Source organism: Botryllus schlosseri, chromosome 10, assembly GCF_051294905.1.
Source record: "Botryllus schlosseri isolate E-star chromosome 10, Bs_hap1, whole genome shotgun sequence".
Taxonomy (NCBI): Eukaryota; Metazoa; Chordata; class Ascidiacea; order Stolidobranchia; family Styelidae; genus Botryllus; species Botryllus schlosseri.
The window spans coordinates 17,498,563-17,517,605 of record NC_137245.1 but is presented as its reverse complement, the minus strand read 5'-3'; the positions used below and the strand labels follow the sequence as shown (position 1 = coordinate 17,517,605).

General features: G+C 39.2%; 1 protein-coding gene across 1 annotated transcript in view; it reads left to right on the top strand.

Moving 5' to 3' along the window:
• Positions 1 to 19,043, top strand: part of LOC145448832 (uncharacterized) — a 77,533-nt gene that overhangs the window by 21,642 nt on the left and 36,848 nt on the right. Inside the window, exons 2-14 of the mRNA XM_080327285.1 lie at positions 2,717 to 2,865; positions 6,779 to 6,860; positions 7,064 to 7,238; positions 8,020 to 8,144; positions 8,834 to 9,088; positions 9,951 to 10,148; positions 10,206 to 10,388; positions 11,517 to 11,695; positions 11,859 to 11,973; positions 14,486 to 14,608; positions 14,958 to 15,080; positions 17,871 to 17,993; positions 18,375 to 18,497. Of these exons, the coding sequence (XP_080183411.1) occupies positions 2,717 to 2,865; positions 6,779 to 6,860; positions 7,064 to 7,238; positions 8,020 to 8,144; positions 8,834 to 9,088; positions 9,951 to 10,148; positions 10,206 to 10,388; positions 11,517 to 11,695; positions 11,859 to 11,973; positions 14,486 to 14,608; positions 14,958 to 15,080; positions 17,871 to 17,993; positions 18,375 to 18,497 (1,953 nt within the window). The remainder of the gene's footprint in view (positions 1 to 2,716; positions 2,866 to 6,778; positions 6,861 to 7,063; positions 7,239 to 8,019; positions 8,145 to 8,833; positions 9,089 to 9,950; positions 10,149 to 10,205; positions 10,389 to 11,516; positions 11,696 to 11,858; positions 11,974 to 14,485; positions 14,609 to 14,957; positions 15,081 to 17,870; positions 17,994 to 18,374; positions 18,498 to 19,043) is intronic.

Here is a 19,043-nt window from a genome sequence, read left to right as displayed (position 1 = left end):
TGACTTCCAGGGGTCCATCAAGCATTTTATCCAACATCATTATAACAAAGACAAGTTTATGCAACCTTTGCAACTCTTTTTACAGCTTCCTAGATACACAGAATCTGTGTACTATGATGTTTTATACTGTTTGGGGGGATTTTATAGTGGAACTTTTTCCAACTGTACTCTATTTTTCATGCCAATTTTTGCTGCAAATATTGTGCGAAAATGAAAACGAGTGATTTAAAAAACATGTTATAAACTAGAATGGTTCTATTAGTTGTGTTATACTATATTCATATTGAAGTGAACCCGAATATTTTCAGCCTACACGCGTTAGGGGTAATCGTCAGCAACCAACAACCCCTGACGAGTGTCAGCCGAGAATATTCGGGTTCATTTCAATATGAATATACTATTCCATTGTATATTGAAGTTCTGTACCCCCAAGAAGCTGTTCTCTTTGATTTGCAAATGGCTATATGATGGGTTAGCTGCATCTGACTGTTATCTATGACACAGTGGCCTGCAAGCAAAAAGTTCAACTACCCCTGACAAGCACGACGGTGTCCGAACAATATGTAAAATGTAAATAGATCGCTTTATTAGTTCTGTTGTTTAAATTTGAGACAGTTTCCCATTTCACGAACTCCCAGGCCAGACCTCCAAAAATTACATTTTCACTGGGTCACCTTTTCAGATAATTGATTCTGTTAAAGCCGCCAAGAGTGAGTTTTTCTGTAATACCATTGGTTAGGTTTGCAGACTCGAGGGATTTGGCGTGTGGTAGTTGACTTGTTTTAGGGGGGAGTGGGCTATCGCTATGCTGTTTGGCTATTTTTTTTTTGGTGGGGCGGAATTATTCCCGCATTGCGTCATTTTCTTGCTGTGTACTGGAAATAAATGTAAATTGGCGGCCTCGCCAGAATTTCCTTGACATGGCAAAATAACAAATTTGACTACTCTGCAGGAATTAGGTTGTACAACGAAACTTTTCGAGTATCGAATACCGTAACAATTTAACAAAAATTATAATTGCAACTTTTTACTGCAACTTTTATTAAAATGAAGTCCAACTTACTTGCTCTAACCTAATTTGTGATTTAAGTTAACATAGATCACATGAAGTTTGCTTAATAACTAATAATACTTGAGGACTCAGCAGCAGAATCACAATTAAAGTTAATTATTGAGTCAAAACACAAAATCAGAGAGTGACTTGTGATTTGTAACCTCATGTCTTGGTTAAATCCCTGCTTCAATTCTTTGTCAATGCTGGTGCAAAGGTCGTACATGACATGCCTGATACTACCTCAGTGGTTCTCAACCATTTCAACCCAGTGACACCCTCTCAAAGGTAAAAATAGTTAGTGACAAGATTTGACTAGAGGATGACTGACAAAAAAGATACAGAAAAAGGTACCTGTTCTGATAGGGGTTGCCAAAAAAAAATCTACACTTTGAGCCAAACCTCAACATCACTGCGCAATTGCCCGAGCAATGACCTTTTGTTGAGTTATCACCTTCCTAAATGCTACTATATGTGGTCGAGTTGACGCACCACCGCTATTGCTAATGACGCTGGATGCTCCGGTCTCATTCTTGGCAGAAGAGATTCTTCGGATTCTCCCCGCCTACGCTGATGCATGTGCTCACAGCGTCCTTACAATCAAAATCCTGGAGAAAGACCTCAACAAGGACCAATCCAAAAAGAGAATGAAAACAGTGACAAAGGAAGATAAATATTGAGCTGCGTCACATCTGGCATTAGGCTGAGGGGGATGCCAGATTTAGAGACCGTACTTGCTCATTTTGACACCCTCATGAGTCATGTCTGGTCATGACCTTGCATTGTACAATTGTACATTGCGTGTCTTGAGCGGGTAAAATAATCTAATTATGCCACAATCAGAGTTTGGATTCCTTAATTTTTGTTTTCCAACAACCTTGTTAACCATATATTCTCCCGGCAGCCCAATCGGCACCTTAGTGTGCCCCGGAACACTGTTAGAGGACCACTCTATTACTAGAATGAAATACTTCTGTAGAGATATGTGATGCAGACGGACGTTATATAGGTAGAAGCAGGAAATGAAGCGTCTTGCCTCTTTAAGGCTAAGTCGAACTTGTCAATACTGCAACAACAAAAAACCTACAATTTCTAAACTATTCTCAATCCCTAGTCTCATGATGCAGTTGCTATACTGCCTACTAGTGGCAACAATTTCACTCATGTGTGTCTATCCCAGGATTATGCTTCCAACAAGATAAAAGTTAGAGGTACCGATATAGGACTCATAATTTTCCGTATAACAATCACTGACTGGAGGCAAGCCAGTGGAGAAAATCCTAGTTCCACTATTGATGACCAATTCCATCTTAATATCGTGTCGTTAGTCATATATTTACTGCATGTTGACTCTACGTATATGTGTGTGATTTAATATATATATGTTTCACGTAATTATTTATATATGCATCAAACACTCCAAACGGGTGGCGACTGACTCTGAAGGCCTAACGGCCCCTCGTCGTCTCCCAGTCTATTCCGCAATATTTGTTTCGTATACTTCTTTATTTATTGATGTGACGAATAAAAGACTATCTATCTATCTATCTATCTATCTCGTAAAGTGAATCTGAAGTAATTTCTCGATATTTTGTCGAACTATTAATAAAACCACTTTTCCATAATCATCAATATTTAGGAATGAATATCTCGTACTTTTTGCAGATACGAATTGTACCCAACTGAAAGTCACAACACATAGTGAATCTGCGGTAACAATTGAATTTGCGCAAGAGGGCTCATACCAGATCACCTTGCAAGAACGACACAGCAAAAATAGCAAGAATTACAGCAGTGATTCCAGATTTCTTCCGGTACAGATATTTTATTGTTGACTTGAATAGATTTTGAATATTGCTTGATGCTTCTCGCTCTTCGATAATTTACTCCCTACTATGTATGCAAACCAGACATGGGGTAATCGTGATTGGTAATCGCAATCGATTATGACTAGGGCGATTTTTTTTACCTAAAAACCGGAAGATTTTGACCTAAAAAAAATTAATTTCGACCTCATTTATGTAAATTAGGTGTTTTCCCACACAATGTTAAAATTATACTACTTATCGTCATTTCTGGTTGGAACTGTCTCTCATTACGTGAAAAAAACTTTTTTGACTTGAAAACTTGACAAATTTTTAAATAAAAAAATATTTATTTTGACGAAATCTGGTTTATCTAGGCTCCTCGACGCCACCTCATCTGTGTAAGCGATGTCTTACAAAAAGCCTAGAAGTGGGCCGTGCTATATGTCGGCAGTTACGGAATAAAAAATGAAGACTATCTCCCGGGTGTAAATGACCAATGACCATAGTAGTCGACAAACACCATGAATATCAGAAAAAAAATGGAAAAATAGCGTTCAACAGCAGCAGCTGTTGGCTGGCAACACTGAAGTTGTGCGTGCACTGCTGGTGACATGCCATGCTGCTTCATTCTGACGATGCTGCCAACATTACAATTTTCCGTCATGCGTTTCTTAACACGAGAACCAATGCCCATACCTAGCCCACGCAGTCTTGCTTCATTTAAGACAGTGTTTCCCAGCCAGTGGGGGATTTTGAAATTTTTAGGGGCCAATCTGACTTTAGGGTTGTATCGGGAGATAACACGGGGTTCACAAGTTTTTTTTATTACTACTGTAGAACCGGTTCTACAGTAGTAATAAAAAAAACTTGTGAACCCCGTGTTATACAACTAAAGTATCTAGTTCTGAGTACAACGAAATTTATTTCGGACAATTTCGTTGAACGGCTCTCGAGTTATTGCAGTTTGAAAAATGATGATTTTGTGATTACTCAACCATGAAATTTGGCAACAAAAAACCTGTGTATGATTGTAACTGATATAGCTCAGAGGTTACGTAGAGTAAAGGTTTGAATGTTATTTAGCAATAATTGTTGGTACATGTTCTTCACTTACCACGAATTTCCCCACTCCACAGTATTGGGTCAAGGTTCAAAACGCGATTTCAAAATTGGCACATGTTAAAATCGGTGATGCATAACGATATTTTTCAACTTATCTGGTGCAATTCTATTTAAACCAAAATTCACAAGCAAGGTGTCATTTGAAAGCTGTTTCCAACTAGAATGCACGAAACTTAGTTTTATTATTGATATTTGACAGCAACATGGTTAAAAATATAATATGGTGCATAATGCAAAATAGGTTAATTTTTAATTAATTTTAATTATATTAATTCAGTGATCATCTGATTTTGCCATTATTCTACTCCTTTATGATAATGTGTTACAGTAGATAATTATTGCCATGCTCAGAGAGTACTTTTATTTATTGCATGTGCATTATGCTTGCAAGGGTGCCTCTGGGTTTACCGACTATCAGTAATTCGAGTCTACATCCAAATAATATTTCAATTCGTCTTCACACCCTCTTAGATTTCTCTGAAATATCATGTACAACTAAAGTACCCAATTCTGAGTAGAATGGAATTTAATTAATATAACTTTATTGATCGGTTCTTGAGCAATTGCAGTATGAAAAATGAGGATTTCGTGCTTACTCAACCATGAAATTTGCGTATAATTATAATTGCTAAAATCATTACTTATACAGGCTGCAGGTAGTAATGCTGGTAAGCAATGATTGGATGTACATGTTCTTCACTCACTAGGAATTCCCCTCCGCATTACAGAATCAAGGTTCAAATCTTGATTTGAAAATTGACATACCAGTATGTTAAAATCAGTGATGCGTGACGATATTTCTGAACTCTCTGGCACGACTCTATTTAACTCAAAATTCATAAGTAAGGTGTCATATGAAAGCTGTTACCAATTAGAATCCATCAGAATTGGTTATGAATTGAATATAAGACAGGAACACGGTTAAAAATATACTTTGACACTTTATGCAGAACAGGTCATGCACTATTTAGAGCGCATCTTTTAAATGAAGTTTTAGACAAGTGGAAGTCAAATATCACATGCAATACCAATTCAGCAACGTTCTACTCTTTCCAAGCTACCCAACCGTTAAACAGCAGGCAAAAATTAACGCAGTGTTACAACAACGGAAAGGGACGACCTGATTTCTTTCGATCTTGTTACTGTCTAAAGAACAGTACACCTAGCGTTAAATAATATATATATACAGAAGTAGCCCGTGGTACTCTACCAAAGTGTTTTGCGGTCCACATTCGACTTAGTTTGGGCATATATTGCTCGGTCAACAAATGGTTGTGCGTTGAAAAGCACCTTTTTTAGTCACTGGACGACTTTTTCTAATATGGAGGAATTTAAGCTCGATAGCTCTAAAGGGGTCCACAAGACGAAAAAGGTTGGGAACCACTGAGTTAGGATATTGCGGTACGTTGAGCACAGCACCATGTCATTTGACCGTTTATGATTCACAATGAGCCGACAATGGGCGACGGTAGGTCTATAAAGTAGGCTACAAGCTGTAAAATGATGAGTTCATCGACAGTTAGGGTTGCATTTAAAACAAAAAATCAATTCAAATAAACATGTTTAAAACAAGGCCCTTGTTTAAAACTTGTTTTCATTGTTTTTTTGATTTTTTTTCTTTGAAGCCATGACCTCACAAATATTCATTTGTTACGTCATAGTGGATTGATATTGAAAATATAGGTAAATATAGCTCCTTTTGAACTGACTATTTTGAGGGTTCCAACCATCCCATATCGTGTACATCGGCTGTATCGGGTGGTGATCGTCCGTAGGTTCATACAACATGTCTTTTGGAAAATCTTTACACAATTGTGGCATAATTATACAACTTAAAAACACATTAAAAAAAAAAAGACTCCTGTCTAAAACACTGTTTAAAACATGTTTTGAACAAAGTGTTATAAACAACCATTTGTTTTAAATACAACCCTACCGAGCGTGCAAACATCTGATACAAACGAAATGCAGGTTGCAAAAAAATTTTGAGTTTGTAATCAATTTTGAGAATATTTTGACCTATCGCTACAATTTTGACAAAATATGACTTATTTTAACATGTCACAAAAAGATCGCCTTAATTATGACGATTAATAGATTTTCAAGTAATCGTTATCGCAATCGATGACATTCGAAAAAATCCAAAGCAATCGTGATCGACTATTTTTCACATACCTAATCGATTTCATCGTGAAAGAACGATTCCTTTTTATTGTACGATGAGTTTGACATGAACAGAACTGTGAACATTCTTGCACAATCAAGAGTGGGTTATTATATCAGTTTATTGATGGCTGAATTAAACGTCTGATTTTCAGATGCCACTGGCCATTAGTATGTCACGAGTATTGGCTTTGCTCGTCATTACGTTACAAATTATGCACACGTAGTCAATAGATATTCGATGTATATGTAGTTGTTTGATTATAACTTGTAAGAACACCCGCCGTGACTTATATCAGGTTATCAATACACTCAGAAGCCACTACTCTCACAGCACAATCACAATCACAACTTTGCCTAGTTTGCCGTGTCGCAGTTTTTTGATGTTAATCTTAATTCGTCACTCTTCTCATTCGCTCTTTCTTGCTCTTGTCTTGATTTTCATTCTTCGTTGATTCTTTTTTTCTGGGCTTTTTTGTCGTCATAAGAACACAGACACGGGGTACGAGGAGCCCAGAATAACCTCCGACACCGGAACTTGAATCCATTCCCCCTGCGTAAGCGCCGCAGACGCTCACCACTACGCTATCTCTCCCGTTGTATATGTAAAAACTCTCTTCAACACACATTACAGATCATTGACGGTCTTCTGCCCGATACTTTGTATGACATTACAACCCCCTCAATGGATACCAGAGGTTGCGTGGCGCGTACATGTGAGTTCGTTGACAGTTATATATTTCGTTATATCAGTCTCCAGCACTAAACTGCCAATGATACCTGCTAGGAACACACCGTTTTAATAATGAGGTGATAAATTCGCAGTGATCCACTTGTTCAGAGAAAGTGAAGTAAAGTTAAGAAGTTGCCGTTGTTTCAGAAGAAACGTCATGAATTTCAAACCATTTCATCAATTCAGACCCTGCACCGATCAAAGTCATTGTGGGCAGTGATCCACTACCGACCGCGGCTATCGTTTTCGTTGGTTCCAATCCACGTATTACACAATGGGAATTTCAAGTTCGAGGCCCAAACAATGATATCGATACGCGTCTAAGCTGGACGACCACAGAAAACATACTTTATGGATTCAGGTTGAGTGTTCCTTATCGTTATATACGTTGACATTTAGTAGTGCTGATTAGGGAGAGTCAAGATGGTTGAAGCATAGTTACCTGTTTCAAATCGAGTAGAAGTAGAAGTATCATTGTGATATCCTACCCAATTGCACGTTGTTGACTGGCTACAGCAACTTCATCTAACTGGATGTTGATATTGGGTGTTTGTCAGCAATGTTACCTCTAAGCTGCGCGTGTGCGCAATTGCGTAGTGCTGCGTAGTGCCGAAGTCATGACCTTTTTTCCGTCGTTACGCACTGTTGTCCAAGGGACCGCGCAGTGAGTTGGTGAGTGCGAGCAGAATCGTGAAGAATTAGACGGAACATTGTTTGTCAGATAGGCTACTCTGGTAGGGTATGTGATCAAATAATTTCTCTTTCAAAGAGCAGGTTGAGATGGAGTCAGCTCTTCTTGAATTGGATTGATAAATTGCATTTGTGACTTAACCTGGTTAGACTGAGTGATCATAACTTTTCGATTAGAAACCAAAGATTTGTTTACAAAACGATACAATGAAATCCCCAGATTCATAGCAATGGATGCTTTCCTTTCGCAATCAACTTTGGGCTATACACGCAATCATCGTAATGTTTCTTGTAGGGGTTGTGACATCGGATCAGTGATTTTAGTTTCAGGAAATTTTTGCGCTTGATGTCCTTCATTGCCATTGACGGGCCTGCGGATCGGGAGACCAGTGCTGTCACCACTGATCTTTGGTGGCGGGATAAGTATTAATAGATTGAAATTTCATCTACAGTATTGGCACCCCGTGTTATCCCTTGGTTCCGAACACAAAATACGGAATCCGGGCAAGACCTACAATGATCTCTGACGAATTAGTGAGCGGAATTGACTTCGGAGAGTGGACAGATTTCACAACAGGTGAAATGTTCTTATTTTGAGTACCGTAAATGACTATCATCATTTTGCTGCACTGTGTGATGAGGCTGGAAGGTTGGAATGAAAGTACTAGTTTATTACCCTGCGGGGGTTTCAGTGCAAATAAATAAAAATTTTCGAATTAGTGTCACTAATCAGAAATTCTAATTGAATTAGGTCTCATTTTTATACTAAAAGAAAATCTCGGCATCACATACATAATATGTTTTGTAGGCGATTTAGGTATCGGCTTAAAATTCTGTTTTGCATTTAACCCACAAAACCCTGGAACTTAACAATACTTGTACTTTTCGATGGAGCATATTTAAATTATTATTTGTGACGACGACGAATCATGAATCGGCTATGGAGATTAGCACAAGTGCACCCCACGAATGTGGTGCCGTGCCGATTGTGGCTCTTTACGCGAATACCAGACCTGAACATTTGCTATTTTGGGAAGGACTTTCAAACATCTGTACTACGGTTACAGAGGTAATAGGCAGTCTTCAATTTTGTGGGTCGTATTAGAAACAAGATACTGAGACATGCTGTTTCACCGTGGAAAACTATTAAACGTCATATCTCTACGGATTCATGTTAGTTTTATTACTTACAATTGCATTTTCATGACAATTTTGCTTCCTTTCATTGCTTCTGTCACTTGTCCAACCTTGTCAACTGTTTTGCAGGCACGCCGTCTGTTTTTGGAAGAGTCAACAGACATCTCCGGAGTAGAATAAATGAAGACTTGGAAGAGCTGATAAAAGACGCATATAACAGCCCTTTGATATCATCTGTAAACGTCTTAGAGAGAGAGATGAATCCGGCTGGTTTCGAAACCGTTCACTACGAACTGAAGGTTGTTAATACCTCCTATAGAGAGGTGTTAGACCCTTCGAGTCTGACGAGTCCGGATTTTACCGAGTCATTACTTAACGTTGACGGTAAGACATGCGAAATCTAATTTCTGCTGAACTGAAAATAATCGTATGGCTGCCTGCACGATAGCAACTTTGTTTTAGCAACTCTACAAATTTTCTATCGAGCTCGGCAGATCAGATTGGTCCCGTGTTTTCACCATTATAGAAAAAAATCCACTACAGTGGACTGGTAAATGAGCAATTCTCGGCAGGCAATATTTGACATATATTTCACGATTTTAAAAATGGGGATTCCAAGCTCGTAAAACCATTAGATGTGCCTCTTTTTGACCCTGCAAAGACTTGTCCCAGCTGCCACAAGAATATTGATTTCGGTCATCAGATGGGAGTTGGGTGGCAAATGAAGAATTTATCAAATATCCATAGTATATCATCGAAATGGTCATATATGGCTTGGGAGCCATAGGTTATCCCCCTCCCCCAACCCTAATATCCCCCTCTCCCCCAACCCTAATATATCCCCTTCCCCAACTCTAATATACCCCCTCCACCAACCCTAATATCCACCTTCCCCAACCCCAACTCTAATACTTCCCACCAATCCTAATATCCGTTTCTCCAAAGGCAAAAAAGGCTATTTATTTTGACGTGTTCATGGGAAACATCTGTTGATATCATGGGATAACACTGGCTTGTCATGACCGTAAAACAAAGAAGCGCCAAAACTTGTACTTAAGCACTGTGATAAAGTGGATGCAATTTGTCGTCGACAATATTCGCATCATTCATCAAAGTGCTTGCTCTAACAGTTGCGTTATGTAAGCCTTTTCGCCCGATTTCGCATTAACTTTCAGGAAATAGGGACAAAATTTTGGAAATTAGCCGCACCTGCGAGAAGACTACAGCTGTATGCTCTGTTCGACAGGCCGCATCAACGGAAAGTTTTTCTGGTACGACAATGAAGTGAATTATATCCGTAACAACCGTCATTCCGACGAGTGTTTGAATTCGTCAAATATGGAAGTGTACCTGACGTACACAGCGGAAGATGGAACACACGGCATGACATCGTATATCAACACCACCAGCTGCGAATCTATACCTTTGAATCTGGTTGCGCAAGGTACAGTTCGGCTCGCAACAGCGGTAATATCCCAGTTACAGCTCCAATCTTTCACAGACGGAAGCTTGGAAAACGTGCCGCCAGTTTTTTTTGACACCAATACGGTATACTGGGTTGGCTTGGTGTTTTTCAAGAAGGTACTACCTCGGTTTCGTAGCACCGATGATTTGCTATTCACAAGGACGTACGAATGGTTTGACCGATCAGCGGTAGCAAAAAGATTTCAATTTTATGACAAAGGTGTGTTACATCCGACCCTTCTTTATTGATTGAGAATTATTGTATCGGAGTTTACTCTTAGGTCGTTTCTTATACTTCTAGTTACTATTATTCAACAAATATAAACTATAACATAAGCAAAGGGGTTTTGTGAGTGTCCTTTGATCTGACTCCAGACAGGTCCTTGCGTACCTTGGAAGTATTCTTTCTATTGCCGGACATAGCTTCACCTATGTGAATCACACGGCTAGTTCGACGTACCGCAACCTGTCTTGTAGACATAGACACCAAGTCTACATTTTTCTCACCGCCCCCGTGAGATATAGTGCATATTGAACCAATTTCAAATTAAAATGGGTATACTATTTTAGAATGTGTTGGTTCTTAACCAGAGCCAGTCAAGGGAGATCCCGAGAGGTCAAGACACTAACCCAACTCATGCATATGTTTTACGATGACACCAGGTTTACCATATTTTCAGCACCCAAAAAGAGGCTTTTTTGTCGGCAAGTAAAACGAAAGTAGAATTGATATATTTGAATTTGATCATGTTTACATTTCCTTGGTAGTTACCAGCAAAAGTTTTTCAATTTTCAGATTACCGGTAAGCCCATGAATACTTTCTGGTTCCCTCAACTTTTGCCGAGAAGTAATGATCAGTTTTAATGAGTTTGTGAAATTGTTTACACAAAATATCATTGCAATTATATACAGCAGTCAGCATGGTCGAAGCTGATGCAATTGATAGGTCTGTTAAGTTTGAACTTGTGCTGAAAAAATTGCTTCAAATCCAATCCTCGCATGTTGCGGAACACTAATCTATAGTAATTTATCAGATGTGTAACAATATTGTCTTATTTACATGACTCATTGCAAGTGCGAGGTATCTTCTTTCAGTTGTTAGTTTCTTGGGGGTTCATTACTAGATTACGTTTCGAGATAGTCTGTGTGTTGCAATTGAACCACGGTGAAATTCCTTCATCAAACTTTGCGCTTAGTTGAGTATACAGAATAGAGTCATCAATTTGTTAAAATCAATCATGATAGATTCCGCTATTGACATGTAAACAAACGTGATAACAGCTTTGCCGATTTTTTTGTCCACCTTCAATTGTTAGCTGTGACCTCTCTCTACCCTTTTCTCAAAAGGAATCAGCGATGCCGATTTGGACACCCTAAATGTGCTGTACACTACAAACGATGCTGGGGACTCGGCTGTAGTAACTGTACCGAATGTGCCGAAATCAGTGATGTACGAAGTGCTGGAGAGATCGGTTGCTATTGCAACTCTGAATGATAATGATATCGATGGGTCCGCGAATCTTACGGTGTGTTGCTCATTTTGATTCATGTTTTATCAATCGTATTCATGGCAGCGGTGTGCGAACTGCTTATGGCAAAGTAGAATCGTACATGTACAGCCTGCGAAGAGGTGCTGATTTGTTGTATTTTTGCGTATACTTTTTTAAACACACATCTTCTCATTGTAAGATCGAAGTCTCCAACTTGATCCCAAATGCAAGGAATAATCTGACGCTTAGAGTAACAACCAGAACTCAAAACGGTGGAGCGTCAACGGCTCAAACTCCACTTCTTATCTTCACTGGTAAGCAAGGCGCTACTTTTTTAAAGTTTATTTTCATTGTAGGACATAGCTGTGTAGCTCAATCCAAGTTTGTTTCACTAACATTTTCTGGATTGGGGATGTCAAAGCAATGGCTATGCGGCCGGATCCAGCTCTAGCACATTTCTTTCAACAGTTGAGATTTTAAATAAGATGTACTTCCACATAAATAATCCCTCAAGACAGCAAATATCCAACATGTCCATATGATGTGCCAAATTATGACCGTCTGATGGCAATATTGCATTTTAACTGTAGTCAACATTTGTACCAAGTACGTGACAGTGACACCATATTACCTGATGAAAGTAGTTCACCACAGATTGAAGTTTTCAGGAAAAATAGACCGAAAGGTAGTTATCCACCGAGAACGCCAATTGTCAACCATTGCATGCAAGTTACATTGTGCAAGCACACAGCTAACTTCTGACTGAAATGGTCCATGACCTTACAAAAGTCATCTATTCTATCCATCATATGTGCACCTCTAAAGTATGTCAGTTGTGGTAAATGATTTCATCTCATCTCCCTCTTCCTTTAGTATAGTGAGTTGGCTCATCGTAGCGATTTAGTAACCTTTTTCATGCTGTGACTCAAAATCGTATACCAGGATACCTAAATGGGGATTTAGCAATGTGGAAGCAAATTCGTCTGGCAAGATTTCACAACACATTTGTAGGGCCAATCGCAACACAATTAAAAGAAAGGGAGCGCAGAAATGTGCCGACTTATATATTGTAGTGAAGTGACCCGGTGGTAACACCACTGTTTCAATGGTTTATAATTGTATTCAGGAGGCAAATGATTTTATGTTTACAACTCCCTTGATTGTGAACAAAGTTGCTGATAGAATAGAGCCCCATGAACAGTAATACTATAATTATGATGATGTATCCCATTGCAAAACAGCCTATGGATTTGGATAAGCACTTTGGCACCATTTGACTAGTCTAGTCCGCGAGCGATCAAGAGATTTGAATCAGGCCCGCGACAGAACTTCAGTTTAACCACCCTGTTTTAGGGCATAGTTCCCTGGTCCCCTAATAGCCTTGGAGGTGATTGTATCGTAGATGAGAAATTGAGGCTCAAGACTATCACCGATTTAGTGACCGATTGAGAATTTTGCAAATATTGATCATATGATATTGGATTTTTCGTGCAATCTCTTTGTGCTTTATGGAATGCGTATTCGAAAACAAGTAAATTATATTCAATCTTCATATTGCCGCACCCTGTGCCACGGTAGAGCTATTTCATGATGATCGGTCCACACCACATAGATGACCAGTTGATGACTCTTTCACAAAATCCCATCAGTAAAAATAAGTGGTGCTTGGTACACTTCCAGTGCGGGGAAAGTGATTGATTAATAATATATATGACATAATAAAAAATAGAACAATGTCATTAATAAAATAGCCATTATCGTTCTTTCGGTGGCGTTTGCTTGGGAAACAATTAAGATTGTGCTCTCGGCAAGGCTGGTCCGCTGGAGTGGATCCATTTTGAAAAGTCGTGGGGATTTATTCCCATGTATTGCCATTAATAACTAATGTCTGACATCACCAATGCGGAGTTGTCACATGGCGGAAGACTGGATTGATGAAGTTCAAATAGCTGTGTCGTTCGTAGGACTATTATTTCGCAACCCAACTCCGCTGATGACGGCAGGCTTATAAAACGAATGGGAGTGATCAAATTTACACTGATGTTCTTACACAACGATGTTCGAGCAGTTTCATAAATTCTATTCATGAGATGCTCAAGATCACATAACCACAGAATACAGTCGAATAAATTCATACTTACCGGTATTACCCAAAGTTCCAAACCTTTTCAAATTTCCGAAAATAAGGATAGCTTTTATGAAGCAACGGTTTACACTGTTCGGTAGGTTCATACATGCGAAACCTGGTGCATCATTGATAGTTTGAAAATGTTAAAATGTGATGTGCATGAGAAATAATAAATTATTTTGATCTTGCTCAATACTTCACAAATGAAACTGATGTCCTCATTGATTACATTGTGAAATATTCGCCATAGCACTGGCTGCTAGAATAGAACTTGTAGCATATTGATGATAGTATTTGCTGGGTCACACAGTTAATCATACATGCAACGTATCCAGTACGGATGTTCGTAGGACGAAGAAGATTTCTGTTCATTAATTCATATTCTTAACTTTTCGTCGGTATATTTGTCAAAACTTTCATACGACATTAAAATATTGAATTCCATTTTCGGTACGGTCCCTGGAATAGGGACGTGTATGTGTATGTGTAGCTAGAGCAGATAGCATGTTCGGTACAGTGAGTATGTTTTCCGCTATCATTTCTTCATTTGCAGGCTTTTATCGGCTCATTCGAATGCACTATGTTCATTCCATTATATCGGAAGCCTAACATTTCTTATCCATGACAGGGATATCTAGAACTCTAGATATCTAGAAGCTCTAGATATCCCTGATTCATGATCGTTTGTTTTCGTTTAGACATCGACGAATGTTCGAATGGAATGCACAACTGTGATGACAACGCCGATTGCATAAACACTGGGGGATCGTTCTATTGTGTATGTAGAACCGGGTACACAGGAAATGGAACCACATGCGAGGGTATTTTGCTGTTTCTGTCTACATCTGCTGTAGCCTGCTATCCTGCTCTGCTAGAGCTGGAATGCAGATTTAGTGATTGATCAGTGAACTCCTGCTCAATGGTCCTAGTCTAAATTTGAGGACAGTAGAGCAATCAGAATTCCCAGGTCTCTGATCATGAAGATATCCCTTCTCAAACAATTAAATGTGCTGTTATTTATATGGTCCATATGTTGTATGCAATTTGCTAACATGCCTTTTCATGCCGTCTTCATTCATATAGACTACTTGCTAACTTTCCTCTTCCTAATTCTGAACCTTTTCTTGTTACATATCTACTACTGAATAAAGAGTACATATTTTCATTCAGACGACAATGAATGCATGACGGGATCAGACAACTGCCATGTCCACGCCAATTGCAATAACACTGAAGGATCATTCAGTTGTGTTTGTAAAACCGGTTACTCAGGAAATGGAACCACATGCGAGGGTATATTGCTTTTTCAGTATAACCTTGCTGTAACATGGTAAACAGGCGCGTAACCAGCAGAAAAAATGATTGATGTTTGAAAAATGTATGAGGATTGAAAATTTTTCCAATTGTCCAAGGTAACTTCAGCGTAGTGGGGTAGTGGGTCTGCCATTGTGCGCGCGTCAAGAGATATCAATCGGTCTATTTTCTGTTAAAATGAATGCACAACAATGGCAGGTCTTCGTACACTGTGCGCTGTTGAGACTTGCTACACGTTGCAATTGCAAGTGAGATAAATTCACTGCAACATGTCTGATATTCTTATGACTATTGAGTGTGTTAAGAAGGACAATGAAACAGTTACGGTACGTACTCTTGTTTCGATACGCGAGAGAAAGCATGACAAAAAGTCATCGTATTTTTCGGTCCAATAGCAATATCCTGCTACAAATTGCTGGATTGCAAACAAGATAAGAAATATTTGATATAGAATTGGGATTTGAAAGGAGAAGGCTCCAATATAGAAAAAGGAGGGGTTCAACCATCAAAACCCCCTCTCCGAGTACGCCACTGTCTGTAAAATATTCAACTGGAGCTGGAATGCTGAATTTAGCAAATGAGCAAATTTTTTCAAACACTAGTTCTCAACCTTTTTCAGCTCGCGGACCGGTAAAATTTCAAAAGGTATTTGGCGGACCGGTGGACCTTAAAAAATTGAAATCAACCTTTTTGCTATTAACGGCAGTATTTCGATTACCTCTACGGCCTACGGCCACATTCTCAGGACATATAGTCCAAATGAACTAACTGGATATCAAATACCAATGTTAAACCCGCCATGTCCATTTCTGATGAATTCCCAACTAATCTACTTTTTCATATCATCTTAGTACATGCATCGAAATCGCTACATAGTTGTCACGTTACGAACATTGACCGGGACGAGGTATGTTCGCGCCAAGCGTGGAAATCTTTTCAGATTCACGAAGGAATTTCGTCATTATACTCGTAGTTTCATATCTTAATACCAAATACTTATCCTTTCTCAACCAAAGTGGTCAGATTCATCAGTAGAATTGATGGAGGGACTATTTTTGAGAATTTAGAGTAGATGATGCATCTTCCGTTAGGCCAATTGTTAGTATAGTCACTTTGTGGCGTGTTGTTATTTCTTGACCTCGGGAACGAATGGCCGTATTGATTGTGAGGTTTAACCAGTCAACTCGTACTTATCGAGTCGCTCACAAGTTGTCACCGGAACAACCTTTGCATAAACGCCTCGAAATCGCAATTGTCGACAGTAAATTCAAAAATAACCTAACCGTTAATATCGCTGGTCAGCCCGTTTCCAACACAGATAATGCCAAATATCTCGGAGTTTTACTGGACTCGAACATGTCCTGGAAGAGTCATATTCAGTCCCTGGAAACTAAATTATCAACGAAGTGCGGCCTGTTCTACAGCCTTGGGCGCTTCATGCCAGCATGGGTTCTTCTGATACTCTTTAAATCCTTAATCCAATCGAAGTTACATTATGGCATCCTCTGTTGGGGGGCTGCCAGTAAAACTGCACTCAAGCCACTGCAGAAACTACAGCATAAAGTACTCCGAATCATAGCTAGGGTCCCAAAGGGTCCTGGCTGCCCATCCAATAAGTCGCTGCTGAAGAGATTCGGCGTCCTAAACATAGAAGATATGCGGGAACTAGAAATCGCCAAGTTTATGTATCAGTTTCACTGCGGTCGTTGCCCCGAATATTTCAATGACTTCTTTACCTTGGAATCAAAAGCGCACAAGTACAACACACGCGCGTCCACGTCGTCCAAATATCATATGATCGACCGTAAAGATCATCGCTCCATCAAATATGCCGGACCTGATGTGTGGAACAGTATCCGGCCGGCCATCCGACAGTCGACGAGCATCTCCACATTCAAGTCGAAATACAAGCAATTACTACTAAATAAATACAGTGCATCCTCAAGATTACCGGACCACAACTGACCTATCGATCTCGCTTCCCATGACAAGCCGCCCTATTTCTTGTCGCATTCTTTTTCTATACTATCTTCTTTACTTTCATTCAGTGTGCATGCCTCCTCTTTACATCGCCTAGGCCAAGGTGGGTGTCAGATTCCATAGACTACTCCTTGTCGCTTCGACATCTTCCTGTCTTTTCATTGTATCGCATTTTTGTGGTGTATTGAACTGATAAAATTGCTAATAAACCAATGATGATGATGAAGACAGCAGTCAAATCAAGCATGTTTCCGGGCATAATCTTACCTCACAAAGTTTCGTATCAGTTAAAAATTTGACGTTTAATTCATTTTACCAATAGACATTCGGACAAGCCTTCAACATCTTGCATCTTGAAATTAAGTTATAAAATCTTAATATACCTCGCGGACCGGCAGAAAAGTCGTCGCGGACCGGCACCGGTTCGCGGACCAGCGGTTGAGAACCACTGTTTTCAAAGACTACTCAAAGTCGTTTGGACAAAGACACCTTCCGTCATTTCATTGTATAATATTCTTGTGGTGTATTGATCTGATCAAATTGTTAATAAACTGAACTGAGCTCAACGGTATAAAGTTGAAGAGAGTCCCTATCTTGAACACCTTCTCAGATATCTGAACATGAAGAAATATCTTTTTGAGTGGTTGGATGCGCTTCCTAGGTTTTGCATGGTCCAAATATTGCGCAATATGCTAATACGCCTTTTAGTCTCATCTTGGTGTGTCCATTCATTATAATTCATAAGCTTTATTTTTTCCTCATCTAATCATTGAATATATATTCATTCAGACGAGGATGAATGTTCGAACGGATCAGATAACTGCGATATCAACGCCAATTGCACTAACACTGAGGGATCATTCATTTGTGTTTGTATACCTGGGTACACGGGAAATGGAACAACATGCGAAGGTATTTTGCTTCTTCAGTATCAACCTGATGTAGACTTGTAAACTATTTAGCTGGAGCCGGATTGCAGCGTTCCGTGATTGAACACCTACAGGCCTCTATGGTCGTAGTCTTAAATTGAAGAGAGTCAAATGATCGGACCACTTCTAAGATCTCTGAACCTTCAGATATATATTTTTGAATGAGTGAATGCGTTTTTTTCTTGTCAGACGAATACATGCCATCGTTTCTATTGTTAATATGTTCAATCCATTATGCCAATACGCCCTTACATGTCACCTTGATCTGGCTATTCATACGCCACTTATTTATTTTCCTTTTTATATTCCTGAAGCTTCACTTGCTCCGTATCTATGATTGAATAATGAATATATATTCATTCAGACGAGGATGAATGTTCGATCGGATCGGACAACTGCGATATCAATGCCATTTGCAATAACACTGTAGGATCATTCAATTGTTCGTGTAATACCGGGTACACGGGAAATGGAACCGCATGCACGGGTATTCTGATTTTTCAGTTTGAACCTGAAACTGCCGTGTAACCTAGTCAGCAGTAGTGTAGTGAATAAACAATTTCGACCCAATATCCCTAGTATAAATTTACGCATGGTTTGTTTCTACTATAGGCTGGCTACCTGTTACGATTTCAAAATATACATTGGTCATCCAAATATCACTCCATATTTTCAAATAGAACTCGAGAATGTGATTTTAGGAGTATTTTTCGAGCTCATTCCATATATGCCTTTAGTTTATTTTTTCTGGTTGCCTACATCACATTTTCGAGGTATCATCGAATTTGGATTTTCATACAAAAAATACACAGCCATCATCCATGACACTTACAAATTTTTAGCATATGATCTACTTTTGACTGGGGTCATAACGGTATCAATCAATCAATCAATCAGGTTTATTAATATTTTCATCGTTTCAAAATATCACAAGACTGCGATACAATGAAAAGATAGGAAGCTGTCGAAACAACTTGGAGTAGCCTTCAAGATCAGACACCCACCTTAGCCTTGGCGAAGTAAAGAAGAGGCA